Raw genomic sequence first — 20000 nt, 5'->3', positions numbered from 1 at the left:
CGGCGCCGTCTTCTTCTGTGGTGGTGCTGCGGATGATCCCGTGACCCCGGATAATTCGGTCCTCTTTCTTCTTCTGTGGTGGTGTTACGGTGGAGGCAGACCTCAGACCGGAGCATCGGCGCCACCCGGTGACGTTTCTGCGTTTTTGTCGCGTCATTCTGAATATTTTATGAATATTATTGTAGTAAAAGCTCCTTCAGTTATCTTTGTGTAATTTAGTTTAATGTAGTTAAACGTTGCTTAATTTATATTAATATAATTTATTGTAATTTAATGCAATATAATATAATTTACTGTACTTCAATGTATTGGTATTTTTTATATTTTAATGTAATTTAATGTAATGTAATTTAATTTAATGCAACTGTGTGTGTATATATATATATATATATATATATATATATATATATATATATATATATATATATATATATATATATATATATATATATATATATATACATAAATAAATATATTCACATTTAAATTTATATGTGTTATTTGTAATGTTATTTTAGATAACAAACACACACTCAAAATTAGACTAATTAAAACTAAATGAAAACTGAGTTTGGATTAACTCAAAACGCTGAATTTACTGCCTTAATGCTGAATTCTGTTCATGTTGTTAACTTTTTTTTGCATTGAATTTTTTTTCTTGCTTATTAGTTGTGGAATAAACAGGAAGGTTTTTTTTTATCAGTAATAAGAAACAATCACACACACACACACACACACACACACACAGAAGAAGAAACAAACATCGTCGTTGTCCTACAGAAACTTTATAACTTCAGATTTTCACGTCTCTCCATCATGACGCAGGACGTTGAACACAGACACACGGCGACATCTTTGTTTTGATGCTACATCTTCCTGACACTGTCCCCTTTCAAAATAAATTATTACTCTTATTCTGAAAAAAGAGTTTGTGCTTTCAGTGCAGGTCGGTCAGTGCTCCGGTTCAGACGTGTAATATTTAAAATAACATCCACAGAGCGGCGTGTCGCTTTAGTGCAAATGATTCCCGTCTCCTCTGCGTCCTCGCATCAGACGGCAGTGAAGCTTCTGGTTTTGGCGGGTTTACAGTCCGTCGTGTTCAGCTCTTAAACATCTTCACAGCGTTTTCTTTTACTCACGGCGGTGACAAACACAACTGTCATGGAAAATGAGTCAATAAAAGTACTTCAGCATCATCACGTCATCAGTAAATGTACGAACGTAGGATCCAAACACTGTTTCGGGATTTTCATAAACCTTTGCTGTCTGCAGGGTGTCCGAAGGTTAAAATACTGCAACATCGACACTTTGTGGACGTGTAGACTCACACAGCTGCGTGACGCGTGAATTATGACCTATGAGGGTGAATCAGGTTCACTTTCTTTATGTTTTTGGTGTTTCTGTCCGTGTGTGTGCTGTACAAAGTGTTTCTCGGATCCCATTTGCGTCGTAATTAAACTCATATGTTCATATATGATAAACTGGGACTCAGGTTTATTTTGCTGTTCATCACGATGAAGGGCGAAGAAACTGCGGTGTGAATGCTGAATGTTGAAAAGGCGACGCTGAACTGCTGGCTTCAAAAGTCAAATATTACCAAAATTACAATTTCAGCTTTCATGAGATTCAGCAGCTAAATTTCACCCTGAATGTCTGAAAAATGTCAACATTTGGAATCTGAATGTAGTTTCTGTGTAAATGTATGAATGCTTTGAGAGAAGCTGAGAGGGTTGAGTTTATTTTCATGAAATTTCTAACGTTGAATATTTTGAAAAGGTGCAGTTGAGTTACAACATAAATGCATGAATTTGTTGAAACTTTAAAAGTTTGATTGTAGTTTAAATGTATGAATAATGTGAAAGAGGGTGAAGTTGAGTAGGTTTAAAGATTTTTCTATTAGACTTCTACTCTAAGGAAACGTTAAAAAATGGTGAATATTTTGAAAAGTTTTAATAAACTCTGGTCATTGAATTAAAACCAAAATGTATGAAAGATGTCAAACATTTTGATGTTTAATTTTAGTTTCTATGTGAATAATTTGGAAAAGGTTGACCCAGAATGCATAAGAAAATGTCAAATTTGGGTTTCTGTGTGAATGTATGAATATTTGACCAGTAGTACCACTTTTCCTACATCAGTTTTGCCGCAGGAGAGCGATCTGCCAGAACCGGAAAGATGAGGAGGAAACTCTGGCTTCCCGCCTCTGGTGTGACCGCCGGTTTAACAAGTCTCGGCCGTGAATCTGATGTTTACATTTAAAACGGTTTAAACAAACTGACGTCAAAAGAAGAAAGAAATAACATCTCCGACATTCAGTGAGTCTGATCAGAGCGACGTGGAGGCTCTCTGTTTCTGCAGGTCACATTTAAGACTTTTTATGCAGCACAGTTTTATTTTTTCAACACGAAAATGTTTGCTTACAGATTTTGAATTTAAAAGGAAATACGTAAATTAATTAATTTAAAATGACCAAATACTGATTTTCTGTCAGAGAAATAAATAATTATATTAAAAATGTTATTAAAGAAAATAGCAGAAAATTGCTATAATTTTCCATAAAAGAAATAAATAATATTATTAAATTAAATGACAGAAAGTTGCTGTAATTTTCCATCACAGAAATAAATAATCATTTAAAACTGAAACAGTGCTGTAATTTTCCAAAGAAATAAATGATTACATTACATTTAAAGACATTTTTTAATTGCTGTGATTTTCAACACGGAAATAAATACTTATACCAAAAATTATTTTCTAAAGGAAATTATAGAATATTGCTGTAATTTTACCACAAAAATGTACATAATTATGAAAAAAATGTTCAAACATTGTAACATTTTGACAGTAATTGACTGTGAATTATAAATTGATTAATTTTTGTGTTTCATGTTTCTGTTCAGGGCTTCCAGCAGGATATCACAAAAAATCCATGTAATATAACTAATTTAATAAACACAACCTGAACCTGGAAAAGCAGTAAACAGATTAGAAATGATGAAATCATTTATTTTTTTTGCTGAAATGTTGAGTTTTATCTGCAGCAGCTGCCAAACTTTTTAAAATCTTCTGAGTTTTTTTTCCATTTTAAGGAAACTGAATTTAAAGCTTTGAAGTTGCGAAAACTTTATGTTGTGAAAATGTAGCCAAAAAAAGACACAATGTCACGTTTTTGATGCTGAGCGAGATGAGACGGAACATTTTCAGACGTCACCGGCGAGTTTGATTGAAGTCGGACGATTCGTTTGCAGAGTTTCAAATGCAAACAAATATTAACACATATTAAAATGCAGTTTAGTTTATGCCTGTTTTGGTGCGACGATGCGCCGGCACCGAAACAGAGCCCTTACGGTCTGACACACCCTGATGACATCACCGTGACATCACTATGACATCATCGTCGTCGCTGATCTCCTCCAGAAAAAAGAGAAGAAGAAACACAGACGGAGACGAAACACGACCACTAAACTCATTTTCACGGCCTTTAAACGATGAAGCAATCAGTGCGCGTGAACGCGTCGGCCTCAGTGCGTGTGTGTGTTGACATGCACGGTCCCGCAGGTTTGATTCCCGCTGAGCAGAAAAGACGCAGCCGCAGCAGCGAAGGACGAATGTGTTGAAGCGACTTCCCTTTTTCCCCTCCGTGCGCGTGAGTGTGACAGTTGGTCGTGTCTTCACATTAACGTCCTCCTCCTTTGTGTTATTCCTAAAAAAAGAAAAATAAGAGAAAAGAAAACACGTGAAGGAACTTGGGTGTGAATGCAGAACGCTGAAAAGCTTTAAAAGTCGAATATGAACAATAATGTATGAAAGAAAACACTTGTTTGAAGTATGAGAGCAGTTTTTCACAGTTTTTAGAAGAATTCTCACCTAATGGAAATACTCAGTTTCTATGTTTAATTTCTACATGAATGTATGAAAAACTTGAAGTGAAGTGGGTTAAATCTTTTAAATTTTATCCAACTAGACTTCAATTCTAATGAAATTTCAAATATTGTTGAAAAGTTTTCATGAGATTCAGCAGATAAATTATACCCAGAATGTGTGAAAATTTGGACGTCCTAAATGTCGTTTCTGTGTGAATGTATGGATATTTTGAGATAAACTGAGTGCGATTGAAGGTTTTTCTGAGATTTTTTTTCATGAAATTAAAACCAGAATGTATGAAAGATGTTTAACGTTTTGAAGCTTAAATATAATGTGAACATATGAATCATTTGGAAAAGGTTGAAGTTGAGCAGGTCTGAAGGTTTTGTTTTTTTAGACTTTAATTCTCATAAAACTTAAACAAGTATCGATGAGATTCGGCTGCTTGAATTATTCCAGAATGTATGAAACGTGGAACATGTTGGAGACGTAGTTTCTACATTAATGTATGTATAAAATCTTATCTTATATCTTAAATCTTAAATATTATTCATAGCTGAAAACGGCTTTTGGTGATAAACAAAATAAATGTTTATAGTGTTAATAAATTTAATTTAAAATCCAGTTTTTCTGATTTCTGCATGTTAATAAACGTGCAAATCGATGCTCACCTCCCTCGCTCCCGTCACAGTTTAGTTCCCCTGCTGCAGACACACAGAAATATGAAAACACCCTGAAAACGTCTCAGCGCGTCATTTCACATCATTAAGCTGGAAGGCAGCGAGATACTGGACAAGAAATTATCCAAAAACTGGCCAAAAGTAAAGAAAAGAAAAGAAAAGAAAAGAAAAGAAAAGAAAAGAAAAGAAAAGAAAGGAAAAGAAAAGAAAAGAAAAGAAAAGAAAGGAAGAGAGCACTGAAGAGTTCAGCAGGCTGGTGTGTTGGTGTTTTGTGAAGCTGAAATTTCCGTAAAAAATATCCGATACACAAATAAACAGATGAGGTGTCATTCAGCCGGAATTTTTTTGGCAAATATTTTGATTTCATTTTTTCTTTAAACAGATTTTGACAATATTTACAGAAAATCCTGATATTTTGTTGTTTTGTGACGCTGAGCTTCAGATGCGGTGAAATCCAGCCTGCTGATTGGCTCTCACATTGATACACACACACACACACACACACACACACACACACACACACATAATAAATAAATAACGACAGACTTACAGCAGCCGAGTGACTCAACTTGTCAAAACGAAACTTGAGGTTCGATCTGGGAGAGTTTTTATTTTTCATCTCTAAAAGACAACAGAAAACGTGACAGTCGTGTGTGTGTGTGAGTGTGTGTGTGTGAGTGTGTGTGTGTGTGTGTGTGTGTGTGTGTGTGTGTGTGTGTGTGTGAGAGAGAGTGTGTGTGTGTGTGTGAGAGAGAGTGTGTGTGTGTGTGTGTGTGTGTGTGTGTGTGTGTGTGTGTGTGTGTGTGTGAGTGTGTGTGTGTGTGTGTGTGTGTGTGTGAGAGAGTGTGTGTGAGTGTGTGAGTGTGTGAGTGAGTGTGTTAGTGTGTGTGTGTTAGTGTGTGTGTGTGAGAGAGTGTGTGTGAGTGTGTGAGTGAGTGTGTTAGTGTGTGTGAGTGTGTGTGAGTGTGTGTGTGCGTGTGTTAGTGTGTTAGTGTGTGTGTGTGTGTGTGTGTTGGACCTGTTGGGCTGCGACAGACGATGAGCGGAGCTGAACTTTGACCTTCGCCCGTGGCGGCCTGAGCGAGCTGAAGACAGAGAGGAGTGTGTGTGTGTGTGTGTGTGTGTGTGTTATTGAGGGTTTTAAATTGTGTGTTTTAAGATAATTAACAGACAATAATACATTTTATTTATCGAGCGTTTTTCAGGAAAGTTAAGAAAGATTCAAAAACACATCAAATGCATTCGAGATATTTTAGTTTGTTGCTCCACGTCTGGTCTTCAGAAATTCAGAACGTGTTTCTCCGTTTAATCTTCGATTCATTAAACTCCTTTTAAAACAGTTTTCACAAACGTCTCTGTAATAACGTGAGTCTCCGAGACATCACGTGACGGCGTGATTCCACTTTTGGCCACAAAAACGGGTCTAAAATCGTGGCAGTTCAGGATCTGAATGATCCGACGCCTGAACGAAGGAACGAGTTCATGATTTTACGGAGCAGAAAACAAACGTTAATTCTCATGTTTATATCGTATGTATTTGCTCACCAGGTGTGTTTCGTCAGCGGCGATGCTGAAGCTGCAGGTGCTGGAGGTCGATCTGGAGATTTTACTGCTCTCCTTCTTCAAGTGAATCCTGCAGAGTAAATATAAATATCAGGGTTTATACACACTTTTACTAAAACGTTTCCAGGATTTCTGAAAGAATTTTAGGCAAATTTTAAAGACCATAATTCTCAGAAACAAACATCAATACTCACAAAACAATTTTTGGTCATATTTAAAAAAAACATTTATTTATTTATTTTTTGTTTTTTTCCCTCCGATTTCTAAAGATAATATTTTGGCATTTTAAAGAAAATATTTTGTTATTTTAAAGAAAATATTTTGGTATTTTAAAGAAAATATTTTGGTAGATTTTTTTCTTTAAACAAACTTTGACGATATTTAAAGAAGGTTTTATTTTTTTGTTTTTGGTATTTTTGGCGATTCTTAAAAGAAGAAAATGTCAATTAAAAAAAAATGTAAGGCGATTTTTTTAGGAAATATTTTGGGTGTTATTTCATTTATGTTTTTTTTAATTTATTTATTTATTTTAAATCACCGGATATGACCAAATTTATCAGCTGTAAACGGTGAATACAGAAACTTGTGTGACTTTTTTGTGGTGTTTTCTGAGGGTTCGGTGAGTGTTTGTCAGACGGATGAAATTCTGAACGTAAAGAGAAACTTTGTTTGTTTACAAGAAAAACAAACAAAAGTTACGTTTAAATTCACGATTTTCCTCATAAAAATATTATTTTCGTTTTCATTTTGTATTTGGGTCCATTTCCATTTGCTGACAGTCGTTTTCTTTTCTTTTCTCACGGACACACCAGAGGACACACCTGTCCCGTTGTCCCGCCTCTGGAGAGCTGGGATTGGACGGCAGCTCCGACCTCACCTCCAGAGTCGGCTGGCAGCCGTCGAAGCTCCTCTGCTCGCCGAGGAGACTGAAACAGCCAGAGCAAAAAAGCCGGAGGAACAAAGTGTCGGAGAACCACAGCAGCAGAGCAGAACCTGCTCTCACCTGCGGCGGTCAGTCAGGTGACTTTAAGAGAGACCGAAGTGTAACGTTACCTCCTCTGGTTGTGTTTCTCTGTTTGGCTGTCGACGCTCAGCAGACGAGGAAAAATCCCCGATCGTCTCTTCACGGGAGACTTCACATTAGACTGTCGCACAACAAACAACACACAACACACAACACACAGCAGCTGTTAACACACACTGTGTCAACGATCACGACTACGGAAATATTTAAAGGACAGAAGTTAATAAGTTATGAATCAGCAACACTGATCTTCTTCTGTCCTTCAAAAACAAAATCACTTCGACATCGTCTGAAAAGAAGAAGAATGAAATTACTCAAACGAAGTAATTATGCTTAACTTAAGTATTTTTTGGAAGTATCTTTGAGTTTTAATATTTTATATAAAACTTTGAGTTTTTATATTTCTGTCAACTTTCACTTTTACTCCAGAGTATTTTGAATTTTCCATAATATTGTTATTGTCCAATACAGTGAAAATCAAACATATATATATATATATATATATATATATATATATATATATATATATATATATATATATATATATATATACATACATATATATGTGTGTGTGTATATATATACTTGGCCATTTTCATTCTGGTATTTTGTCCTTTTCTTTTTCATCACCAAAAATCTGACGCAGTGACAATACATCGTCACTTATTCATGAATCAGTTTCTGTTATTTTACTTTTTATTTGCAAACCAAATCTCTCTCTATCTCCGAAGGCGTAAAAGTTTGGTTTTTTTGGTGATATTTTGAGATTTTTTAATTCCTTGTGTTTCTGCTCACCTCCATGCTGATGTGTGCCAGACCCCCCCCACTCAGACTGGTGGGCAGCCCTGCCCCGCCCCTCGACATGGTCTCCATGGAGACGCTCCGCCCTCGCATCGCCCTCTAAAGGTGAGAGAGAGAGAGAGAGAGAGACAGGTATGTCTTACATTTATTTTACATATTTTTAATTTTCTCATTTTAATATTAGTATTGTCTTAAAATGGTCTCAAAGTCGTTGGCAGTAAAAACACAAATCTGACGCCACGTGGAGCTGAATGCTGGTTAAAATGCCACAATCTGATTGGCTGTTTGACTTTTTTTAACGAAGATAGAAACTGACGTCGCCATGAACAACACGGAGAATCTTCCACAGCACACACACAGACACACAAACACACACAAACACAAACAGACCTTGATGGATTCGAGCAGGCCTCCGTGGGCGTGTCCGTTCTCAGCTCGGCCCTCCTCATCCAGACCTGACGTCAATCCCAGCATGCACTGGGAGCGTCTGTGCAGCTCGTCATGGAGGGTGTCCAACAGAGCGGCTCGGGTACGCTCCTACACACACACACACACACACACACACACACACACACACACACACACACACACACAGGGTTCACACAAATTTTTACCAATATATTTCCAGGATTTTTCCATGACTTTAAGGCAAATTTAGTTTTCCAAAACTCTTCCAGGCCTGGAAATTGCTATTCACAAATTCCATGACTTTCCAGGTTTTTCATGACCGCACGAAGCCTACTTACACACAGACACAATCATGTGTATTATCATATATGTATGTTTATATAATATAAACATGTAGGTAGAGAACAAGCGAGGATCTAAACTTGAGCCTTGTGGAACACCACAGAGGTAAATTTACTCGATTACTGAACATCAGTAAAATGTTGAGGTACTTGTGTTTTACTTGTGTGTTTCCATGATTGTGTTTGGTTACACGACACCTCTGCAGGACAGGCGGTGAGGTGTTTCTGAGGTTTTTACCTCCAGGCGGGCGAAGCGGTCGCTCTTGTAGCAGGCCAGCTCTGCGTTGATGAGTTTAGTGAGAAGAAACTCTCTGAACTCTAGACCCTGAACAACAGAGAAGCTCCACATCAGTGTTCGTGTTTCTCTCTACAGACGGAGACAAACCTCCTTTTCCTCTCACCTTCTTAAAAACAGCCGGGTTCGGGAGCGGCGGGCCAAATGGAGGGACGTCCTCTCGTGCTGTGACGGACACCTGTCATCACAACAGCCTCTACTGTTACTCTGATAAATAACACAGATTAAAGGCTTGCTAACGTGCTAACAGTCGGAGAAGGCTGCACATAAGTGTAACATGTTGTCACCTTGTAGGCGGTGCTGTCGGAGCACGGCTCCTCCGCCTGCACCAGGATGAAGGCGTGCAGGAAGTTGGAGGCGATCATGTCGGGGACGAAAGGCGTGGCCTCTTCCTGAAACACCACTGCCACGATGTCATTTCCTATGTGGCGTTTCCTCTGGAGCTGAAGAGAGTTTAAACTCTATCAAGATGCCGTCATATCACGTGTAACATGCTGTCATGTTCCCACGTGTCACGTGTTGCATCTTCTCATGCTGTTATGTTCTAATGTGTCGTGTCATGTTACAATAATGCCACGTCATGTTCTCTTGTCCCAGCTTATGTTGTGTTACATATTTAAAGCTATAATCACTCATGTCATTCAAGCTGGTTTCTATGCTGAGTCATGTTGTACAATACCGAGTCACGCTGTGTAATGCCAAGTCATGTTGTGTAATGCTGAGTCATGCTGAACCTGCTGTGCGTCCCCCTCAGTGAAGGGCAGTTTGGTGGACACGTGGAACATGACCTCCTGCTGTCGGTGGACAGTGTAGACGGACTGAGAACCCGTCTGACCGTGAGACACATCCAGACCCCCCCGAAACCTGCAAACAGGGACGGGGGACACTTTTTATTTACCTTTTTTGAACTCCTGTGTTCATTCATTAATAACATCAAGTCATCCTTGCTGTGAACACGTTTATTTCTCATTTTTTCATCACCCTTTGAAGTCCTGCAGCTCCACGGTGTCCCCCAGCAGCCGCAGGAACTCGGTGAAGGCCGGCGTCTCCTCGTTGTTCCTGAACAGCTCCTCCTCAGACACCTGATGGACAGGTGAGAGCGCAACACGTTCACAACACGTTCACACATAACCTACGTTAGTGATACTCAACTAACGGCTCACAGGCAAAATCTGGCTCCTGATAGAAATGTCCTCACATCGTAAAAACGTTCTAAAATTGTAAAAATGTCATACAAACCCTAGAATTATCCTGAAATCCCAGAAACATCCAAAAGTACTAGAAACCTCCGGAAAGCATAAAAACATCCTAAAATTCCTAGAAAGTTCTCAAAATCCTAGAAATGTCCTAAAATCTTGGAAACATCCTGGTAATGTATATTATTTCTGACATTATTATTTTTCTTCGTATGGAATATTATCTCCTACGTACGTAAATGATATTTAATTGCACTTTAACTTGTGCACTATGAGCTTCATTTTGCAGCCTTCTCACTCTTAAAACACTCTCATTAAGCCTAAACGTTTATGTCCTGGCACATCAAGACTTTTTAAAGTGTTTTAAGTTCGTTTTGATAAGACTCACATACTTTTACCACAAAAGTGTAAAGAGTCAGTGAGGCTGTTACCTGCCCAAATCTCTGGTAAATGACTCCAAACTTGAAGGTGTTGTTGACCTCGTGCTCGTCGTAACCTACGATCAGCTGAGACGCCTGAAAACGGATGGACAGACGGACGGATGGACAGACGGATGGGTGGACAGGTGGATAGATGGACAGATGGATGGATGGACAGACAGAGAGGTTTGATACAGTCAGTCCCTCAGTCAGTTTCCGTAGAAACGTTTTGGAGGTGTTGGCGCTCACCTTCGGGTAGAGGACGGGGCTGAACCTCAGACTGGCAGCTTCATCACACAGCAGCTTCAGGAGGAACAAACGCTCAGTTAGACAGACGTTAACACTCGTAAAGACCCGAACTACAAACTTTAATTAACTCATTATTGATCACCGGCACTTCTGTGAATTTACCTGTGTGTGTCCGTACCTCAGATGTGCCTGTACTTTGGTACTTTGGTGCATTGATACTTAGGTGTGTAGGTAGTTCGCTATTTAAGTGCATCTGTATTGGTGTGTCTGTGCTTCTGTGTATTGGTACTTGGCACTCAGGTGCGATGGTACTTTGGTGCATTGGTACTTGAGTACATCAGTGCATCAGTACATCAGTGCATTAGTACATCAGTACATCAGTGCATTAGTACATCAGTACATCAGTGCATCAGTACATCAGTGCATCAGTACATCAGTGTATTAGTACATCAGTGCATTAGTACATCAGTGCATTAGTACATCAGTGCATTAGTACATCAGTGTATTAGTACATCAGTGCATTAGTACATCAGTGCATTAGTACTTGGATGCATTTGTAATTGGGTGTGTTGATACTTGGGTGCAATGGCACTCAGGTGCGACGGTACTCCAGTGCGTCAGTCGTTCGGTGCATTGGTACTTCGGTATGTCGGTGTGTCTTTACTGCGGTGGCTTGGTACATCAGCGCGACAGTACTTTTGTGCATTAATACTTCATCAGTACTTTGGTGTTTTGGTGTGTCAGCGTGTCTGTACTTTGGTGCATGACTACACCAGAGCGTCGGTACTTCAGTAAGTTGGTGCTTGGGTATTTTGGTGCATCAGTATGTCGGTGTGTCTGTACTTTGATGGGTCAGTACATCAGTACGTCAGTACTTCAGTGCATTGGTGTTAGTGCATCGGTACTTCGTTATTTTGGTACTTTGCTATGTCAGAGTAGCTGCACCTGGCTGCATCAGTACTTCAGTGCGTCGAAACTTCAATGCATCAGTACTTTGATGCGTCAGTACTTCACTGCGTCAGTATCTGATGCCAAGGGCCACTGACTAAGAGTCGGTATTCGATGAGTTGGGAGTGAGAGTATGTTGGTGTTTCACAGCAGCCGTTGTTCTTGTTCAGGATGTCTGCAGCGTCTTGACATAATTTTTGAAGATAATGTCAGGAAATTCATAAATACTGATAGATGTTGGAGGAAAGTCCCGCTTTTTTAAAGTGTGATATTTGTTTAATATTTGAATGTGACTGACTGAGTTGTTTTTGAAGCTTTTGTTCTCCAGCTGTGTGTTTTTGTACCTTGGCGAGCTCCGGTACACTGGGGATGTCATGCAGCTCGGTCAGGGACAATCTGTGGTAGACGCTTTTCACCCGAGACCTGAAGGGACACAAGAGACAACCTTTAGAGACCTGAAGGGACACAAGAGACAGACACCAGAGACCTGAATCTGAATGACAGACCTGCAAAAAGCTGCTTCAAACAGGTCAAATACAGCTCAAACCAAGCGAATTAGCTGCAGGATTAAAATCATGAAAAATAAAAATCATCTTAAAACTGTATGTCATCAAAAATAATACAGACACGAGGAGACAAGAGTTTACTCATTTACAGTTTACAGATAAGAGCAAACTTTACATTTCAGACTTTTTAAAGTTAAAGAAGGAAAGATTTCATATGTAGGAAATAAACTGTGTTTTAAAGTAAAAACGTACAAACGAGTAACATTTTATAAATATTCTTCATCCAAAACCAAACGTCTGAAATGTACCTGATGATAACGTGAAGGGACTCCTGCTCCTTCTCCTCCTCATGTCTCACAGACAGCAGGAGGTTTCCAACACTGCTGGAGGAGCAGGAGAAGTTCAAATGTTCCTGAGACAGAGAGACAGACAGAGAGAGACAGACAGAGAGACAGACAGAGAGACAGACAGAGAGAGACAGACAGAGAGACAGACAGAGAGACAGACAGAGAGAGACAGACAGAGAGAGACAGACAGAGAGAGACAGACAGAGAGACAGACAGAGACAGACAGAGAGACAGACAGAGAGACAGAAAGAAAGAGACAGACAGAGAGAGACAGACAGAGAGAGACAGACAGAGAGACAGACAGAAAGAGACAGAGACAGAAAGAAAGAGACAGACAGAGAGAGACAGACAGACAGAGAGACAGACAGAAAGAAAGAGACAGAAAGAGAGACAGACAGACAGAAAGAGACAGAGAGACAGAAAGAGACACAGAGACAGAAGGAAAGGGACAGAAAGAGAGAGACAGAAAGACACAAAAATAGAAAGAGAGACAGAGAAAGACACAGAGACAAAAGTTATCGTCCAGTGTCCACAGAAATCAGGTGTTTATGCTCCTTTAACCTTCGACTTAATTCAACAGTTGAACCACCAATCAGAGCTCAGGAAGTATTAACCTGCTGGTAACCATAGCAACAGCACAGATGCTTCAGTTTGCTTCCAAAATCTCACCCTGCCCAGGAAGTGCTTCCTGTACGCCCGCGCTGCCTCATTGATCTCCTCCAGTCTGTACCCATAATCCCCCGGGGCCCCGTCCTCCTCCTCCCCTCTGATCTGCAGGGAGGTGGGAGGAGGCGCAGGAGGTGGAGGGGCCTCAGGATCCTCAATCCAGTAACCTCCGAACTCCGGCAGGATGACCTGAGGGTACGGCGGCCCCCGCTCCAACACCTGCAACACGCAGATTACCCAGCATGCACTGTGATGGACACTTTGGCATTTGCAAAGACGTCGCTGTGTTTCGAGTCGAGACAGTGCCACGAAAAATGTCTTTGTTGCGATAGTGCCATGAAAAACGTTGATTTTTACTGAGACATCGCCACGATTTCTGCTGGGGTCGAGCCAAAAAAGCGTTTGGGTTTTGAGACGGGACAGAGCCACAAAAAATTCGATTTTTACTGAGACATCGCTGCGTTTGGTGATGGGATTGTGCCACGGAAAGCGGTTGTTTTTTAACTAGACGCGACCTCAGCTTCACGTTTTCTGGACGCTGAAGCTTGTGATCGAGTGTTGAGATGTTTCTAAGAAACAGACGTTGGGTCTCACCTCCTCGATCCTCGGATAAGGAATGTAGTCGTCCTGAAAGAGAAAGACAGAGGAGTTACACACACACACACACGCACGCACGTGCGCACACGCACACACACACGCACACACACACACACACACTCAGGTGGATGAAGTGATGAGCGATGATGCTGAACGTGACAGATGGTGCAGATTTTGTTCTAATAAACAAAATCAATCATCAGTTTTTTGTCCCCGAAGGGAAACTGGCTGTTACAAAAGAAACATAAACACGTTTCCGTCACCAACGCACATGAAGCTTCAGTTCAACCAAGCACATGTTTTGTGAGGTCACGGTGACCTTTGACCACTAAATTCTTATGAGTTCATCCTTCATCCAAAAGGACGTTTGTGCCAAATTTTTAAAAAACGCCTCAGGGTGTTCTTGAGATAACGCATTCAGAAGAATGAGCCAGAATGACCTCACAGTGACCCTGACCTTTGACCACCAAAATCTAATTAGTTTATTGTTGAATCCAAGAGGACGTTTGTGCCAAATTAAAAAAAACACACACACTCATGGCCTTCTTGTGGTATTGCTTTCACCAGACTGAGATAGATGCAAGGTCACGGTGACCTTTGACCACCAAATTCTAATGAGTTCATCGTTGAGTCCAGTTGGATGTTTGTGCCAAATTTGAAGAGATTCCCTTCACATGTTCTTGAGATATTGAGTTACCGATATTGGGATGGACAAATGGACGACCTGTAGCCATAATGCCTGCGGTCATTCGAAGGCCGGGGCGGAGGGGTAAAAATAGTGGACGGATCTGAAAAGTGGACCCATGCAGAAGTGTCCTCGGCCTGCGCTCCTTTTAATGTCTCTAAATCTACTGATGAAGAAAAAGATGTGAGGATTTCCTCTGACAGCTCAGAGACACTGAGGTCTGTTTGGACATGAACGACTGAATGAATGAATAAAAAAGTGTGGATGGACATGAGGACAGACAGATGGACAGACGTGCCTTCTGTCTCTGAGGGACTGTCTTCATCTCGGCAGCTTCTGGCACCTGCTGCATCGCGTCAGGAAGAGAAACAGAGTTCAGATTGTCTCTCAGCTGCGAGCTCATCCCCAAAACACACCGCACAAATGTCTCACACGGGAAACTGTCACTCTGACTGGGACTATTTTCAGCGGCGGATTAATCCACATGCTGTGAGTCTGAGTGTCCTCTCACAAGCTAGTTCACCCTTTGAAACATGAACGAATGAGTCTGATTTCTTAAAAAAAAACACGTTGAAAGAAGGAAATGACCAACTAGGCAAGAAATGTCCCACAAATTGGAAGTAATTAGTAAAAAAAATTATGAGCAACTTAAGAGGAAATGAGCGCGAAAAAAGCAAGAAATTAGAAAGAAAATTAGCTGAAAATTACCACACAAAAAACAAGAAACAAAAAATGGGGAAAATAGAATAAAATAAATAAAGGAAATAAACTGGAAAACTGCTTAAATATTATAATATAGTTACAGAAATATTATCAGTCATTTTATTGTTTTTATTGTTTCGTTTTTTGTGGGGTTTGTTTTTGTTTTTCTTTTACTTTTTTTACTTTCCCATTTTTTTGTTTGTTTTTTGTTTTGCTAATTGTTAGGATTTTTTCTTGTAATCTTTACAGATTTATGATCATTTTTGGTGCAGTTCTTAAACTGCTCGCTGCTTTCTTCCCGTGTGTTTGAAAATAATCACGGCAGTTTGCCTGCAGGTTTCAAAGGGTTAACATAAAGTTACATACTTGCTGTGAAGTCATATATGTTCAGCAAAGTTAAGTTATTATGTTGAAGAAAGGAAAATGTTTTGGCGTTGTCGGGTAACATAAAAGCTCTGTAGGTTTGGTTCGTTTATTCACACACGGAAACACATTTCATCAAACTGCGATTTTTAAAAAAACAAATTAAAAACAGATTTCGGGTTAAATTCTTACCTCCATCTTGTCCATCATGTCAAAGAAATGAGCCGACTGGAGACAAAACAGAAAGACGTGTTAATGAGGAGTTTTTCTTCAACGCTGAAAACGTTTTTCTGGTTTACCATAAATACCTTCATGGTGGGGGGTGCGGTGCGGGGCGGAGAGGGGGGGCAGTCTCTGTCGGGAACATTGGAGGCGCTCAGGAGCTCCTGTTTACTGAAAACACAAACAAGCACCTTCACCTCAAAATATCTGCTCATATCAAATTATCAATAATCAAACCTGAACCACCGTCACGCTGAATTCATTATTCATTACTTTGTCTTTTTGTTCATTTACGCCGCCGTCTTCAACAAACTAGAATTAAATAACAAATATTCAGATGCATTTAGAAGCAGCTTTGGTTTCCAGCTGATCTCAGAGAGTTTTTAAGGTTTATTTAACTTTAGGAGAATTTTCTCAACAAATAAAGAAAACTGAATGATGCCGATAATTAATGACCTGATTCTTAATGATCACGTGTGTCTCATTATTTTGTGTCTTTTTAGGAGAAAATCATTTGTACAAAGAAAAAAAGCAGTTTATAGATCGTGTTTGTGAGAGAAAATATTCCTACAAGTCCGTCTCTGCCCCGCCACCACGTCCTCAGTCCTCCTCCTGCACCGTCCCAGAAATCCACATTCATTTCACCAAACTGACATTTCCACTGAGCGCGAGACAAAAGTGGAGCCGCCGGAGGGTCAACGGACACGCAGGGACGAGCGTGTCCACTGTGTGTGTGAATGCAGATGAGACGGACACACGGGGACACACGGGGACACACACTGAGACGAGTTCATCTGGTGTAAGGATTAAAAATCATCGTGCCCGTCGATGTATTACAGTCTGAGTTAACTGCTGTTTTTCGTTCGTGAATAATTTCACAAACTTAAGTTTATGTTTGTTTTGCAGAAATCGTTCGTTCGTCTGCGCTTTGTTAACATGATTTCTTAAAACCTGAACAGATTTTTATTTTTAGGAACTGTCTCTGGACCTGCAGCCTGACAGCTCTCTGTCTCAGGACGATTATCTGGTTTTAGTCAGAGCTACAGATCCTACAAAGTCCTGAGGGAGCGTTTAGAGTCCAGGAACCAGGAAAAGGTCAAAAAGAGACAACGAGAACAGAGAGGACGGACGAGACACGAAACCTGCTGAGAGAGAAAAGGTCACTGTGTGTGTGTGTGTGTGTTTGTGTGTGTGTGAGGAAGGTGTGTAACGTGACAATACAGAAGACACCCGGAAATTTTGTAACTTTAAGAATTTATGTGATATGAGTTTAAATGTGTGAATCAATGTCAAAATATGTATCTGAGTGTGTGTGTGTGTGTGTGTGTGCGCATGTGTGTGTGTACGCGTGTGTGTGTGCGTGTGTGTGTGTGTACACGTGTGTGTGTGTCATGAACCTCCTGAGCTTCAGTTTAAAATAAAACCGTCTCACTTTTAACTCGACTCTCAGCTGGTTCGTTATCACTGCTGACAGCTGCGTGTCTCAGCCAATCACATCATCATCAAACACACACACACACACACACACACACACACACACACACACCCGTTAACATTATACACTGATGTGAAATACTCCTGCGGGCTGTTCCCACAATGCAACACGCCTCCAGAGTCTTTCATCACAAACAAGTTCAGTTTGAAACCAGAGAAAAACAGCAACAACAAAGAAACTGAGCAGATCGATTTCAGCGCAGAGACGTTCCCCAGAGAACACTGATACTCAACTTACGGCCCGAGGGCCAAATCTGGCCCCTGACAGGGCCCCTGGTGGCCCCTAAACATTTTCTAATATCAACAAAAATAAAGTGATGGACTCTGTGAACAGTTTTTGTCCTTTTAGTCTCCATAAGGTGTCAGAGACATAAAACAGCATCAGCATAGAGCCAGAGGAGGATCCCCCACAGAGGACACAGCTGAGACACTGATGTCCTCAAATACTAAAAACATCCGAAAATCCCAGAAATGTCCTAATGTCCTAACAAATGTCCTTGTCTCGGTTTCCGGCCTGGAGTCAAAGTGCGGTGTTGTTTGGACCCGTCCACCTGAGCGACCTTCACACTGGAGACGGTCAGAAGCCCGGATGCTCAGTTGTGCCGCCAGCTTCATCACCGTGATGTCGCGGCGTGTTTTGACGCTCACGCTGCTCATTCAGTCTCCGCGTTAAACTCTGTGCCGTCTAATTTGGGGCGATAGTCGAGTGCGATTTGTGGCGGCGCGGCGCTGCATCGTACCTCAAAACCAATGACAACGAACGTGTATCTTGATGCCGTGTTTCCATCGCTGCAGGTCGGACCGTGTTTAAATATGCATGTATATATATTAATATGAGCCGTGTCTTCGTCATGCAGCAGGTTCGGAGGTTACCGGATCAACACGGAGCGTCCTGCGTGTAACAAAGCGTGAAGACTGACTTTCCTCTGCAGCAGCTGCAGGTAATTCTCCAGCATGTAAAGTCATGAAAAATGTATTTATGAATTTTATTCCCCGGCAGGAGTCCCGCTGGGCTCGGAGGAACATCAAAGCTGCTCATTAACATTTAAATTTAACCCTTGAGTTCACTTCTTCCACCGTGACGTGGCGCCAGCAGGACGCCAAACAGAAACAAACGTTTTTTCTATCCGGATTGAGGCGGCGTTTTATCTGTGAAATCAGCTCGCAGAGAGACGATCCATCAGAGTGTGTTTGTGACTGAAACCTCACGCCTGACCTCAGACTGATGGAGCCGAGAACAGCTTTTCGCTGTCACGTGACTTTCAAACACAAAATTCAGAAGGCAGAAAGTGATGAATCCCAGAACTGTGAGAAATGGAAATGGAGGAATGTGGAGGCGTTGGATGGAGCTGCAGGCGGCGGGTATCATCGGAAAATTGAAACTCGTGTTGGATCATAAAAAATGAAGCAGAGAGTTTCCTCACGGCCGACTCTCACATTACAAATGACCTCGACCTCCAGACTTCCTGCTGCACGGGGAGCCGCTCAAAGCGGCGGACGACAGCCGTTTTGTGTGCGGCTGGTTCGAGGACCTCAGAAACACGCACTGATGGACGACTGACGGTTTGTTTTTTGGCGGATTAGGAAATGTGCTTGAGAATTAGTCTTTTTATTTTTCAACTCTTGATAACATTGATATGTGCAATTAAATTATAATAAATCTGCTAGTAAACTATGATAAATCTAACTTGTTGGGGTCATGCGGCGTTCCTCAAGGTTCAGTGCTGGGTCCAAAGATGTTCATATTCTACATTAATGATATTTGCGAAGTTTGCGTTGTTTGCAGATGATAAGGCTTTATTTAGAAAAATCCTTAACATCATAAAACCATCCTACAGCCCCTGAATAATCCTAAAATCCTAGAAATGTCCTGAAATCCTAGAAATCCTAAAAATGTCTTGTGTTACATTCCTGCACAGCTCGAGGCTGCTGCAGCTCCACATGAACGTTCATGAATCTGTTTACTGACTTTTTAGTTTCTGCTTCACCTGCAGGGACGCCCTCTGCACACGCACACACACACACACACGCACACGCACACACGCACGCACACGCACACACACACGTACACACACACACGCACACACACACACACACACACACACACACACACATGCACACACACACTCTCACACACACACATGCACACACACACTCTCACACACACATGCACACACACACACACACACACACACTCGCACACACAGGTTTGTTTTCTTCTTGTTTTTTGGGGGCTAATTATATCCGTCTGGCAGCGTCTGAGTCACTGATGTCAACAGCGGCGCAAAGAAGACAAAACGACAACAACAACATCATAAACAACAACAAAAACAGCAGCAGCAGCAGGGAGACGCTGCTGGCTTCTCTTTCTAGACAGACGGACCGTCTGCCCTTTAGCTGCACGCACACACACACGCAGCAGGCTTTATGCATTTTGGGGGAAATGTGATCTGACTAACGTGTGCGGCTGCAGAAATAAAAACAATGCTTTTCATTTCATGCAGAAATGTGTCATTTTTAAGGTTTTAACTGGAGTTTTGGTTTTGTCCGTCTGTCTGTCGTCAGCACTGAAATCTAAAAACTGCGTGTGTGTCAGCGTTCATCACTGATTCAGACTGATTTTTAAAGTC

General features: G+C 41.0%; 2 protein-coding genes across 7 annotated transcripts in view; both read right to left on the bottom strand.

The window, feature by feature from the left end:
• Nucleotides 1-50, bottom strand: part of ncbp3 (nuclear cap binding subunit 3) — a 12566-nt gene extending 12516 nt beyond the window's left edge. Inside the window, exon 1 of the mRNA XM_088088069.1 lies at nucleotides 1-50. This exon is cut by the window's left edge and continues 230 nt beyond it. The gene's annotated coding sequence lies outside the window, so the exon portion shown is untranslated.
• A 719-nt stretch (nucleotides 51-769) lies between these two features.
• Nucleotides 770-20000, bottom strand: part of LOC121965531 (rap1 GTPase-activating protein 2-like) — a 34116-nt gene continuing 14885 nt past the window's right edge. For 3 of the 6 annotated variants that reach the window (XM_088088413.1, XM_088088414.1, XM_088088409.1), the window contains exons 3-25: nucleotides 15963-16047; nucleotides 15847-15882; nucleotides 14888-14935; nucleotides 13902-13934; nucleotides 13311-13526; nucleotides 12603-12706; nucleotides 12133-12211; nucleotides 10841-10894; nucleotides 10604-10687; nucleotides 9958-10058; nucleotides 9711-9840; nucleotides 9264-9419; nucleotides 9083-9154; nucleotides 8920-9006; nucleotides 8323-8469; nucleotides 7927-8031; nucleotides 7161-7252; nucleotides 6929-7033; nucleotides 6090-6177; nucleotides 5563-5629; nucleotides 5095-5165; nucleotides 4536-4568; nucleotides 770-3703 (exon numbers count right to left, since the gene is read on the bottom strand). In XM_088088413.1, the coding sequence (XP_087944539.1) occupies nucleotides 4557-4568; nucleotides 5095-5165; nucleotides 5563-5629; nucleotides 6090-6177; nucleotides 6929-7033; nucleotides 7161-7252; nucleotides 7927-8031; nucleotides 8323-8469; nucleotides 8920-9006; nucleotides 9083-9154; nucleotides 9264-9419; nucleotides 9711-9840; nucleotides 9958-10058; nucleotides 10604-10687; nucleotides 10841-10894; nucleotides 12133-12211; nucleotides 12603-12706; nucleotides 13311-13526; nucleotides 13902-13934; nucleotides 14888-14935; nucleotides 15847-15882; nucleotides 15963-15968 (1893 nt within the window). In that variant the 5' untranslated portion in view covers nucleotides 15969-16047 and the 3' untranslated portion in view covers nucleotides 770-3703; nucleotides 4536-4556. The remainder of the gene's footprint in view (nucleotides 3704-4535; nucleotides 4569-5094; nucleotides 5166-5562; nucleotides 5630-6089; nucleotides 6178-6928; nucleotides 7034-7160; nucleotides 7253-7926; nucleotides 8032-8322; nucleotides 8470-8919; nucleotides 9007-9082; nucleotides 9155-9263; nucleotides 9420-9710; nucleotides 9841-9957; nucleotides 10059-10603; nucleotides 10688-10840; nucleotides 10895-12132; nucleotides 12212-12602; nucleotides 12707-13310; nucleotides 13527-13901; nucleotides 13935-14887; nucleotides 14936-15846; nucleotides 15883-15962; nucleotides 16048-20000) is intronic. The other 3 variants (XM_088088410.1, XM_088088411.1, XM_088088412.1) reach the window with 3 other exon arrangements.

This window comes from Plectropomus leopardus, chromosome 15 (genome assembly GCF_026936395.1).
Source record: "Plectropomus leopardus strain MGB_pleo_1.0 chromosome 15, ASM2693639v1, whole genome shotgun sequence".
In the NCBI taxonomy this organism is placed as follows: domain Eukaryota; kingdom Metazoa; phylum Chordata; class Actinopteri; order Perciformes; family Serranidae; genus Plectropomus; species Plectropomus leopardus.
Note: the sequence above shows the minus strand (reverse complement) of the source record. Positions and strands in the feature narration are given on the sequence as shown.